The following is a 13,086-nucleotide window of genomic DNA, read 5'->3' as shown; positions in this document are numbered from 1 at the left end:
TTATGATGGATACCTGCACACACAGGAAAGACACCTAAACCGCCTGGCCCCGCCCACCTCACACTGGAGACTGCCCTTCTGGAAGCAGTTTTTCCCTCAAAACCAAACCTCTGAAAGAGCACTAGCAGTTACCTCATCTCACTAACCTCCCATCATCTCCGAACCTTAAACTCCAAACCATATTAATTGCAAAAATTCTCTAAAGTGTTTAACCTGTGATGACACTCTTGGCATCAAGCAAAAAGCAAAACTCTATCTTTCGTGTGCAAGCACGTTGGGGAAATCTACACAAATGCCAGCTCTGTCATCAATTAGCAAAATCCAGTTCCCTTGTCTGTAACTGAGTATCTTGAAAGTTGTGGGGATACGCAAAATGTCTGATAGGCCATAAATTTTCCATCCTCCCACCCTGACTCAATTTTCTATAAGGTACATTCCAGTAGCCCCTGGATGTCTTCTTTCTCTTGGCTACTTCCAAGTCTGATTCCTACAAATTCAACAGCTTGCCAAAACTTTCCTCAGGCCTATCTGACACATAACTCAAACTTAAGCTGTTCAAAAATCAAATACAGGGCTGGTGGTCTACCATGATATGTGCAGACCTCCTGAAACACTGGCATCCCAAATGCTGCCAGTTTGTTCACCTCTTTATTTTATTGGAAAGTCAAATACACAGACAGGAGGAGAGACAGAGAGGAAGATCTTCCATCCATTGATTCATTCCCCAAGTGAGTCGCAACAGCCGGAGCTATGCCGATCCAAAGCCAGGAGACAGGAGCTTCTTTCAGGTCTCCCACGCAGGGTCCCAAAGCCTTGGGCCTGTCCTCAACTGCTTTCCCAGGCCACAAGCAGAGAGCTGGATGGGAAGCAAGGCCACTGGGATTAGAACAAGTGCCCATAGGGGATCCTGGTGTTTGCAAGGTGAGGACTTTAGCTGCTAGGCTACCATGCCAGGCCCAGGTTGTTCACTTCTGATCCAGCTCCCTGCTAATGCGCCTGGGAGCAGTAGACTGGCACAAGCACCCATACAGGACATGCGGAAGCAGCTCCAAACTCCTTTAGACCATATGGACAGTGAACCAGCAGCAGGAAGATTTCCCCTCCTGTCTCTTCCTCCCTCTGTAACCTGGCCTCTCAAATAAAAATTAAAAAGCCTTTAAAAGAACAGACACACTTTTCTCCTCCATCAAAATCACACTTGAAAACTGACTTGTGTTAATGGTGTTTCCTTGTGAGCTTCTGGGGGGTGAACGAGCTGACAGGAAGCTGACCGTGTGCTACTTCTCCCTGTCCCTGGGATGCCGTGTAAATGAAAGAAACGTGTAAATGAAAGAAACCGTGGGGCTGTTGTGCTACAGCGAGTTAAGCTGACACTGAAGGCTTGTCCCAGCTGCTCCCTGCGAAGGTACCCAGGGAAAGCAACACAGGATGGCTCTCAAGTGTTTAAACCCACGCAACCTGTGGGAGACAGACAAGTCCCAGGCTCCCAACTTTGGCCAATTGGGAAGTTAACCAGTGGATACCTATCTCTAACTATCTTTCAAACTAATAAAAAAAAAATTACATCTTCTAAAAGCATTCATGATATGATCCATTCTTTTGCCCGTGGCCCATTCTAAGGTCCCAGAGAAAGCTGCCCTATCACGTATTCCGGTTTTCTGCCTAACTTCAGTCCTCTCAGGCAGCAGCACCACAGCCCTCAGCGTACGCTGCGCAGCTGAGCAGGCACTGGGAAACCTGTCAAATGAAGATGATGTGGGAGATTTAAGGCTTCAGAAAACTAATCAATAGTATTTGACGAATAGGCAGAAAAAAAGCACTACAAAACCCAACAGGTGCAAAGCTTAGATTGACTGTTCCAAAAGATTTAGCCGAAGTGGTGCAGTGGCAGCATACATCCACATAACAACAGTAGTTCATGAAGACTAAGAATAGAAATGAAAACTATTTAAAGAGAAAAAAAGAACTGATAAAATGCTAATGCTGGACATTTAAAGGAAAGATTAAAATATTTTTTCCCCTGAGGAGCCAATAGCATTCCTAACTTTGGATTTTCAAAGTAAAAACTACTGACTTTTTCAAAATTAATATAAGACACTTAGTTCACTGTGCTTCTAATGTGTTTAAAATGCCAACTTCAAAAATATCTCAACCAGAACTAAATACTTCTTATCTTAAAGGATACACTTAAAAAGCCACTTCACTCATTGAAAACATTGAATCGTTTTTGACCTTGTGAGAAAACTATGTTTGAAATCATTTAACTCTCCTGTATCATTTGCGTAACTCTCATTCATTCAAGCTTTTGCCATGCTACCTGCTGGGGGGAGGGGTAGGGGAGAGGATGCAGGGTGGCAAAGGCTCCCTGCCCTCGGGAAGTCAACATCCCAGGAAAGCTTACCTTCAGAAAGCAAACTCAACTCTCAACCCCTGAGATGTTACCCCAAATCCCTGGCGGTCACAAATCCCAAGAGCTGTCCCACCTGTGAGCGCTAAGACACCTCCCCTAGTTCCCCGGACGTTAGAAGAGGCTGGGTCTGAGTGTAACGTGTATGACAACGAATGTTCTCCAAGGCTCAGCTGAGGTCCCTACCTATCCACTGCAAAGCGACGGGGAAAACCACGGCAACTTCACTTTTGCCAGCGGAACTGCATCTCCCTGAGGGATGCAGCAGCAAGTTTTCAGTGCTGCCGGAACACTTCTCCAACTACTCCACCCCATTTCCCCCAAGGCTGCCTTATCTTCTGTACTTGAAGAAGGAACATAATCCATTTCACCCCATGACAACAGTTTCAGCAAACGCGTTTTCAATCATCAAACCCCCTCCTCCCAAATCAATTCGAGAGAAAAAGGTCGGAGCACCCCCCCCCCCCTCCAACCTCCAGAAGTGGCACCTGGGACGAATAGGGATACAACCAGGGAATTTGAAAGGGCAGGCAGCTTTGTTCCCGGTTTGGGGAGGTTTTTCACATGTAAATGATCCCTGGGGGGGGGGGTGAGGATCAACTGCCACGGGCGAGGGTGGGGAAGAGGAGGCCCACGCCGGCTCGCCAGCGCGCTTGAGGAGCCATCACTGCTCCTCTCCCATTCAACTTTTTCAAAAGTGTCACGTTGGGGCCAAAGAGCCTCCTCCAGGAGGGTTAGGCTCCCGACTCAGGAACGGTCAGGAGGCCATCCCATTTCCCAAGCGCAAATCGCACACTAGACGCGGGGCGGGATCAGAGTCCAGCGGCGCGGTCCGGGGCAACAGGAGAGCCCCCGGTCGCCGCTCCGCCGGCCCGGCCACCGGCAGATGCTCCCGCTTCCCCACCCCCAACCCCACACGCCCGCCGGCCCGCGCTCCAGCCCCGGGGCCGGCTCCCGGGAGCCAGGAGCGCGCCGGGAACCCACACACACCGGGCACAAGTTACGAAAGCCGAGGCCGGCCGACGGAGAGGGAGCGGTCTCGGAGGTGGGGGTCGCCGGGGCCCCCGTCCCCGGGGGTGGGGGGATGGGGTGTGGGGTCAGTTCCCCCCCCCTCAACGCCGCCGTGGTCGCCTCGACCTCAGCCGGGCCACCAAGGCCGGCTCCGCGCAGGCCCCGACGCCCCGGAACCGGGACAACAGGAAGCGTTGCCCCCGACACACAGGCCACCCCAACCCCGCAGCCAAGCCCCGAAACCCTGCAGGGCGGGAGAAGCGGGCCCCGGTTCTCGTTCCGTCGCCGCCGCCGCCGCAGGCCCCGAGCCCGGCTCACCTCCTGGTTGAAGGCGTTGACGGCGTCCATGTTCGCGCTGCGGCGGTAGACGGCGGTGGCGGCTGCTCCGGGCCCCCGCCGGTCACATAGACCTCGCGCCGCGGCAGAGCGGGGCCGGGACGCCGGCCGGGCCTAAGGGGCTTGGGGGCGAGGCGACGAGCGGCGCGGCGAAGCCCGAGGCTGAGCAGGCAGAGGCTGTGGCCGAGGCGGACGGTCCCGGGGCCTCCACTCAGTCCCGTTCGCTGGCGGCGGCGGCGGCGCTGAGCTCCAACATGTCCGTTCGGTGGCGGCGGCTGCGCCCTGCGTCTCGCTGACACGGCCCCCCGCGCCCTCACGCACTGGCCCGGCCGGCGAGCGGGCGGGCCTCTCTCTGCCTCTCGCCAGCGGGATGGCGGCAGCGGCCCGAGTGCACGCCGCGCGGGGCACCCTGGGACGGCTCGGGCCTCCCGGCGCTTCCTGCGCCCGGCGGCCGCCCCGCCCGCGCCGAGGCCCCGCCTCGCTCCGCCCTGCCGCGGCCGTGTGACGCCGAGAGGCCGGGCCGGTTCCCGCCGGCGGCGCCCGCGGCCCGAGAAGGCTGCTCGGGGCCGCCCGAGTTCGAGCTCCGACGCTTCCCTGAGGCGTAGCTGTTACGGCCGCGCCGTGCCGCGTGCCCGTCGGACGCGTTCCACCCAGGCCGGGCGGGAGCTGCTTGGCGCCCCCGGCGGCCCGGAACAAAGGGCTACCGGCAAGACTTCACCTCGGCCCGCCTGACGAGCGCAGTCCCAGCGCTGAGGCAGCCCCGTGGCGTCTGCTCGCTCGCGCTCTCTGCTGCAATGGTTCATGGTGCCCACGTGGAGACGCCGAACCGGAGACGCGCTGGCTCTGGGTTCATCCACACTGGTCCCGACGGGGACCCTTGGGGCAGACACGGGTCGCGTGGAGACTTTGTGAAATCGTCGCGTTGATTTCTTCCCTCTCGGCAAAGAAACCCAAGTTGCTTGCTTTCTGGCCGTAAACATTGCTCTGATTCATCCTCCTTGAGTTCCTGCTATCTGTCGGGCGATGTACTAGGTGTTGGAGTTGTAGAGGGTTTTTGTTGTTGTTGTTGTTTTGGCCATTCTCGAAGCCTGGCTAACAGCTCTAGGGAGCAAAGCGGAAAAGTGCTTTTCCAGCTATAAGTCTGGGGGTGCTTCCCAGAGGAGATAGCGCGACCCTCAGCTACATCTGGAGGAAGAGGTAGAAGGAGAAGACCTCCTCCCAGGCTTGGTGGTGGATTGAGACAGTGGCCATGATGCAAAACACCCTCAGGAATATTGCCTTTCGCCAGGGTTTGGAACTCCCCAGGGCAGTGGGGGAGTCACAGCGTCCTCTTGGAAAGAATGATCCAGCGAAGTGAGAGTGAGGTTAGAGGGGACAGTGACCCTGGACCACTGGAGTTGCAGGAGGATGAACACAGGCAGGAAGTGGAATGGAAGGACCGGGGTAAAAGAATTGAGGTTAAGGCAAAGCATCAAGCAGAATGGCCTGGCTGGTTGGGTTTATGAGATAAATTCAGGAACTGATGGAGTAGCAGGAGTGGGTTTGAGGGAAGGCTGAGTGATGGTTCTGAGTTATAGACCTCTTACCCATTGCCAGGGCCTGCCCCCTGATGTGCTATCACTCCATGTTTTATTTCATCTCTGCAAGTAGGCTTCTGGGTGAGGCAGCCATTAGTACCGCCCTCATGTTATGGTTGAGAGAGTGATACCACAGCTGGATTCAGTGAGTGAACCTGCCCAAAGCCACACAGCTTGGTGATTTTCCGCGTGAGCTGCCCCAGCAGCCAGCAGCAAGAATGTCCAGGCGGCGGTTGAGTAAACAGGTGTGGAGTGAGGGGGGATGATTGAAATCAGAGTCACTGCTGCGCAGCTAGCTCAGGAAGGCAGGTGTGGAAGGGATGCAGAAGGACCTGGAAGAAGTGCAGCAGGGCGAGCATGGGCAGTGCCAGGTGGGTTTAGCCTCTTGGCTCTCATCTGCGCTGTGCTGGAGTGGCAACCCCAGGGGCAGAAGCTGAAACAGCGCACACTGCAGAGGACACGGGCAGGTGGGAGACATGGCACAGAAACAGCTGTGAGGGCAGGTTGAAGAGAAAGTTGGCTTGTTTCTTGAAGAAACAGACCCAGGTTTTTATGTTCAAATCCACTTTATGTCTCTTCATTATTCTCATCTTTCTTTTCAGTGAGCTATCGTGATGTTTTCCAAGTCTGTTTTGTCATCCACAAGCACCGCTGGCCTAGCTAGCGGTGAAGACTGTAATTAAAACGCCTACCTCCTGGAGTGAAGTGCCTGGATGTGATACCCAGCTCCAGCTTCCTGCTCACCCAGACCCTGGAAAGAACATGGTGATAGGAAATGTGGATGGAGTTCCTGACTCCATTTTGGCTCTAGCCAGGAGCCAGTGGGGAGCATTTGGGGAGTGAATCGTCAGATGGTAACGTACGTTCTGTCCCAATTCCCTCTCTCAGATAAATAACAAAAAAGGAAAACGTAGACACAAGGAGGTTTTTGCCATCCTAGCATGTGGCCTTTCTTGAACAATCTTTTTTTCCTCCCCCCAGGTACAGTCCAAGACACCTGCAGCATGTTTCCAGCCTACTGCCTGGCACAGTCCAAGTTGTATCATGTGCAGAATCTGTCTGGAAATCGACACAATTGGGCCATTGTTCGCAAAGAAGACCCCTCATTGCTTCTCCGTGTACACAGGCATGATTTGCATCTAGTTGCTCTTCAGACATCACTTTGTAGCATTCATTCATCACTCCCTGCTTCCTTTTCATCTTCCAGGTACAGCTACCTTGTGTCAGGCTCCCACTGTATGTGTTGCCATGATGCACAGTGGAGCTTCTTACCTTGTACCTTGTATTGCTGTTATCTAAAAAAAGAAAAAAAGCATTGCAGCATTTTCACACTGTGTGTTCCTGCCTGCCCCTGCCTCCTCCTGTGAACTGTGGTGGATATTGAAAATGAACCCACAAAACCAATTCATACAATCAATTCTTATAAGCAATGTTCTTTCTTGTTATGTGTCAGGTGATGGATTTGGCCTAGGACCAAGATGAAGTCTTGAATTGAGGTTGGAAACTGACTTCTGGGAAGGTCGTGAGTCCAGCCTTGGATGTGTTGCGTTTGAGACAGTGTACCATGGCCTTATAGCTGTTGAGCTCCATAATGGTTGCTGAATGACGGATGATGGTCTCCAAGGGATACGTTGCTGGTGATTAGCTGGTAGAAGTCTGAATGCACAAAGAGCAAGATGTGGCTTCTAAGATCCAAGTGTTGAAGGTTGATAACCTAGATAACCTAGGAGGTTCTTTTTGGATTTTCTGTTGACAGTGTTGAGGAGAAAGTCTTTTTACAAGTATTTGGAGAATATGTGTTATCAGCTAGACTTTGGGCACCTGGGCAGCTTTCGCTAGCATTTTTCCCTGCTAGAAACAGCAGTGCTCCTATCTGCTTTGGGACAGTGGGCAACCATTTGTACAGCTGCTGCTGGGCTCCCACCTCTATCTTTCCAGGCAGATGAGTCAGGCCTTCCTATGGGAAATGGTCAGCAAATGAACAAGCTTGTGAAAACTGTCCTTCACGGGCAGCCCTTGAACCAGTAGGGATGCAGCCTATTGCACTGGTGACTAGAGGCTCACAAATGGATGTGACGGAATAAAAATCAGCTAGACGTTTGTTCACGTGCAAGCTTGTCTTCCACAGAACTGAAACAGATCCATTTGCTCATGATGTGGATGTGAAAATACCATGAAAGAACTATTCTAAACAAACTTAGTGTTTCAAAGAAGTGTTGATAAACTCCATATTCAGAGGCTGGGAAATATGGCTTTTAGGAAATGAAATTCTGGAATATTCTGTGCCGTTTGCTTGTCATAAACCTTTTCTTGAAAGGAACTGTCTACAGAGTACAGGTCTAGAGAACAGGTGGAGAGAAAACATGTATATATCAGAACCCAGAAGAAAAGAAGTTCTTCCCGTTACTCATTCCCATATCCTTGTGGAGTAAATATAAATGGAGTAAGTTAAAGCTGATGAATGAGGCATCTTTCTACCTGGTCCACTTTTTCTCCTCGCTGTGTTGCTCACCTCATTGTCTCCTGTCCCTACCCACTTAGGGATCTCAACTCTGTCTTGGTTTGAAACCATTTCCAGCTGCCCACTGAAAAATTCCACGTATGTCCTCTCCATCCCAAGGTGCCCACCTCCCTCCTTTTCCTGCCCATTGATGTCCAAGGAGGAGGGCCAGTGAGGAGCAGGAAAGCCAAGATAGACAACCTCAGTGGCAGTTGAGTGATGGGCTCTTAGAGAATTTTCATTTTTCTTCTTACATTTCCAGCACTTTCCAGACTCCCCATAGAAGACGTATGACTTGTATAGCCAAAGTAGCTTCCTTTTTTTGTAATTTTTAAAAAAGATTTATTTTATTTTTATTACAAAGTCAGATATACAGAGAGGAGGAGAAACAGAGAGGAAGATCTTCCATCCGGTAATTCATTCCCCAAGTGAGTACAACGGCAGGTGCTATGCCGATCCAGAGCCAGGAGCCAGGAGCCTCCTGCAGGTCTCCCACACAGGTGCAGGGTCCCAAAGCATTGGGTCATCCTCGACTGCCTTCCCAGGCCACAAGCAGGGAGCTGAATGGGCAGTGGAGCTGCCAGGATTAGAACCGGCGCCCATATGGGATCCTGGCACGTTCAAGGCGAGGACTTTAGCCACTGGGCCACGCCCAGGCCCTTTTTTTAATTTTATACTTTCTGTAGCTTCTTTAAAAAAAATTGTACAAGTGTGCAGCAAACCTAAGATGTTCTGGATTAATACTTGTGATTATGAGTACACCAGTAAGAGAGTGAGTAAACAATAAGGGAAAGTGGTTTATCTTGACCATTTCCTTTCTTCCCTAAGAATAGAAATTGGGGGCCCAGCACAAGGGTTCTGTTTGCTAATCCTTCTGCCTTCAAGTGCCGAGATCTCATATGGGTGCTGGCTCTTGTCCCAGTGGCCCCACTTCCCATCCGGCTCCCTGCTTGTGACCTGGGAAAGCAATTGAGGATGGCCCAAAGCTTTGGTATTCTGCATGCACATGAGAGATCCAAAGGAAGCTCCGGGCTCCTGGCTTTGGATTGACTTGCCCTGGCCATTGCAGTCACTTGGGGAGTGACCCAGTAAATGGAAGATCTTTCTTTCTGTCTTTCTCTCTGTGGATCTATGTTTCCAATAAGAATAAATAAATATTAAAAATATATAGAGAAATTTGAAAAGCAGAGCAGGGGGAATGGTTGGAGAAGAGTTCATAATCAAGTTAAGATGCTCACAAATCATTTGAGGCATAGACAGTGATCCCATTCACTGGTTTACTCCCCAGATGGTCACAGTTACCAAGGTTGGGCTGAGATGGAAAGCTGAAGCCCAAAATGCAATCCCTATCTGCCAGATGGGCCTTAAAGACCCAGCCCCTGAGCCATCACTCCCAGGGTGCACGTTAGCAGGAAGCCAGTATTGGGAGTGGAAGTGTGACCTGAAACAAGGCACTCTCCAGTGGGATGTGGGTGTTTAAGTGCTAGGCCGAACACCTGTAGCCATATAATCTTAGTTTTGATGAATACATCACTTCTTTTTGCTTTGGTTGTCTATGCTTTTCTGTCATACTGAAGAATTTTTATTTAGCCACCAGCTATTAAGTGACTGTCTCACATTTTTCATCTTGAATCTTCGTAGTTTAGCATGTACATGTAGGTGTGCACTGCATTTCCAGAGTATCGTGTGAAGTGAGTGCCCAGCCTCGTTGCCCTACACGCATCCTACCAATGGGCTATCCAGCTGTCCCAGCACTGGTCATTGGAAAAGCTGATCATTTGGCCATGCATCCTTGGATCTATTTCTGTAATCTATACATCTATCTCACATATAAATACTGCACTGTCTTAATTTCTCTAGTAATTCAAACAAATATATCTGCTAGTATAAATCTCCAACACAGTATTTTCTTAAAATTTGCTTTTATGATTGCATGAGCTCTACATTGCTATATAAATTTTAGGATCAATGTGTTGCTCGTGAGCGAAAACAAGATGAATCAAGAAGCCTGTGGAATTTTGATTGGGTTTCCACTGAACTTATAGATAAGTCTGGTAAGTATTGAGTCTTCTGGCTTTGAATCAGCTCAGTCCCAGCCATTATAGCCACTTGGGGAATGAACCAGTGAATGGAAGATCTTTCTCTCTATCTCTCCTTCTGTCTACAGATTTGCCTTTCCAATAAAAATAAGTAAATCTTTAAAAAAATTATGAATGACAATTAAGATGGCAGTATAGGGTAAGCACACGTTTAAACAGATGGGGAAGCATACCCAGGGTGAAACAGAGAGGGCACATTCCAGGAGATTGGAGAGGACAGACTGTTGGCAGAGAGGCATCTGGAGACTGATGGACATGGGAAAGCAATGGATACAATGGTGTGCTGTTGCAGTGACCAGCTACCCCAGCTGCCTCCAGCAAGCAGCCATGTGAACTACACTGGCAGCCGGAACTCCACCAGCGACAAGGTGGGAAGGGACATTTACTGGGAGCTCAGAAGGTGAACCCAGAGAAAGGACTGCCCATCCTGCTGGCTTGTTTGATTGGACCAGGAATAGAGACAGAGCCACCACTAGAGCCAAATTGGGTGCCATTTTGTGTATGGAGGCAAAGGTTGTGGGGACAGGACTATGCATGCACTAAGCTGGGAACTAACTCATTTCTGGCTCAGTGAATTGCAACAATGTATCCTACTTTGTATCTACAATGTATCCTGCAGTTTCCACACAAAATAGGTCTGAGAGGTCTCCAGACCTAACAGTCAAGATCAAGAACTCCAGTAGTGTTACATCATGTGCCACTTTGTACAGTATGGCAAAGGCTTTGAGATTGAAGGGATAACAATGAGTTGCACATGCCCTGAGCTGGGAGCAAACTCACTGAGCTCAGTGCATTCCACTGGCTCCACATCGAAAATAATACCGATTTTGGATTTGTATGGGTCAAAATAGGTCCATGTGGCCTTCAGACCTAATGGTCAACAAGTTCCGGCAAGATCAACACCACCAACAACATAGCTATTTAGGATACCTGTTGTCTCCCTAATCCTGAAAACTGCTCTAACAAGAAGTAGGAGAAAGGTTGTACGGACAGCCGTGCAGCCTCAGCCTGGTATCACAGGAGGTGGAGAGTGGTGAGCCAGCTGGGTCTATGGAGACTGAGATGGAAGTCTGGCATAAGAACCCAGACCTGGAACTCACTGGAGGAAGTGGTACAAGTGTCTGCAAACAAAGAACCAGGTACCAACCACAATAAGTAAAATCAAACTGTAGACCTGTGGGTGACACAGCATAGAAACCTGTCCTAAGGAGAAGAATCTGCTAACCAGAACAACAACGGCCAAGAGCAAAAGAAGAGACAGTGGCACAATGAATATTACAGAAGACTCCCCTGCAAAGGAGCAAAAGCCTTTGCCGCCTCGGAGTTAACTGAGGAATGCATCAAGAAAATGGGGGATACAGAATTCAGAAAACTCATTATAAAGCTTCTGATCAGCAACGAGCAGCACATGCAGGAGTTCAAGGAACTTAAGAAATATGTCACACAGGAAATAGGAACACTGAATCAAAATTGAGCCAAATTATTGAGAATGAAGGATGCAATAGAGCAGATTAAAAATTCAGTTGAAAGTCTCAATAATAGAATGAAAGAGGCAGAAAAAAGAATCTCAAAATTAGGAGATAGTTCCTGTCACCAGGGGGAAACAAACAAAAACCTGGAAGCAGAGCTGGGTCAAGCTAAAAAAAGTATTCAAGAACTGAAAGACACTTTTTTTTTTAAAGATTTATTTTATTTTTATTGCGAAGTCAGATATACAGAGAGGAGGAGGAGAGACTGAGAGGAAGATCTTCCGTCCGTTGATTCATTCCCCAAGCAATCGCAATGGTGGGAGCTGCGCTGATCTGAGGCAAGCAGCCAGGAGCCTCTTCTGGGTCTCCCACATAGGTGCAAGGTCCCAAGGCTTTGGGCCATCCTCGACTGCTTTCCCAGGCCACAAGTAAGGAGCTGGATGGGAAGCAGGGCCACCAGGATTAGAACCGGGATCCTGGTGCATGCAAGGGAAGGAATTAGCCACTAGGCTACCATGCCAGACCCAATATATATCTTGACAATAGCATGCTAGACTCTGTCATTGTCTATGTCCGCAATGATGGTCTTATAACTGTTTATGAAGAACTATATTATTGTAACAATAAAGGGGAATTCAGTGTGGGAGAAGGGGATTTGGAGAGAAAGTAAGGAAAATCCAAGGGCCTAGCCTATGGAACCATATCACGAAATAATAATAATAATGGAAAAAATGTGAATGGATATTGAGTTTACCAGTGGTGCTACCATATACTTTGAGATGATCTGTTTTTTTTAAAATTTTTAAATTATTTTTTAATTATATTATTGACAATCTTTACATAGTTAATTACGGTAAAAAGGTTCAGGGGCTATAGGGAAGTGGGTAAGACTATTATGTCTGTATTGTTTCCTTCTTGTATCTGAGGTAAAGTGGGATATTGAGGGAGAAGCCCCACCCAGTTTCCCACCCTCCCCAAGTCCCGGATGTGGGGCATGCTCTGAGATCCTTACTCAAGTGGTTTTAATAGTTCACCAGTTATGAATCGCTGCCATTTTCGCCACTCCCAGCTCGGTGAGGTCGTTGAAGAATCCACTGATTGTTAGTCTTCATTTGCCCAGTATTTCACTGCCAACATATAGCTGAGGTGGTTGATTGACTTGTTCTTTCTTCTCTCTTTTCTTGGGTAGGGTTCTGAGTCCAGCATTTTGATTGGGGAGATCCCCAAAGAAACTTTGAGGTATTCCCAGACCAGCTTCTTGTATGTTCTAGCAAGCACAGAGATGATCTTTTTAAACAAAATTTTACCCTGTTGACATGATGACTGATAGTGGTTACTTTAGGAATGTTAGGCCATTTGGCATCCCTGTGATAAAGTCTATTTGGACATGAAGTATTTTCCTCTTTCGGTATTACTAGATTCAATTTGCAAAGATTCTGTTAAAGAATATTATGTTCATGTGTGATACTGGTTTATAGTTTCTTTCGTTGGAATGGTTTTGATGTCATGGTAGCTTAATTTGTGGAGTGTTTCATTATTTTCTGGAAAGAGTTTTGTGGAACTAATATTATTTCTTCCTAAAGCTTTGTTAGAATTTTCCAGTGAAACCACCTGGGCCTGAAGTTTTCCTTTTGAAGCTTCATGTGAATAATTAAGCTTTTACAAACCAATCTATGGCTCTTCAGGT

The 13,086-nt window shown here is 48.9% G+C and overlaps 1 protein-coding gene and 1 long non-coding RNA gene across 3 annotated transcripts in view; one reads left to right on the top strand and one right to left on the bottom strand.

Annotated features, from left to right (window-relative positions):
- The window catches only part of SCAF4 (SR-related CTD associated factor 4), a 56,528-nt gene extending 52,342 nt beyond the window's left edge, over positions 1-4,186 (bottom strand). Inside the window, exon 1 of the mRNA XM_058661712.1 lies at positions 3,737-4,186. Coding sequence (XP_058517695.1) covers positions 3,737-3,766 — 30 coding nt within the window. The 5' untranslated portion in view covers positions 3,767-4,186. The remainder of the gene's footprint in view (positions 1-3,736) is intronic.
- A 75-nt stretch (positions 4,187-4,261) lies between these two features.
- Positions 4,262-13,086, top strand: part of LOC131479904 (uncharacterized) — a 48,213-nt gene continuing 39,388 nt past the window's right edge. For both annotated transcript variants that reach the window (XR_009245155.1, XR_009245154.1), the window contains exons 1-2: positions 4,262-4,615; positions 6,313-6,538. This is a non-coding gene — a long non-coding RNA (uncharacterized LOC131479904). The remainder of the gene's footprint in view (positions 4,616-6,312; positions 6,539-13,086) is intronic.

Source organism: Ochotona princeps, chromosome 3 (assembly GCF_030435755.1).
Source record: "Ochotona princeps isolate mOchPri1 chromosome 3, mOchPri1.hap1, whole genome shotgun sequence".
Classification (NCBI taxonomy): Eukaryota; Metazoa; Chordata; class Mammalia; order Lagomorpha; family Ochotonidae; genus Ochotona; species Ochotona princeps.
Note: the sequence above shows the minus strand (reverse complement) of the source record. Positions and strands in the feature narration are given on the sequence as shown.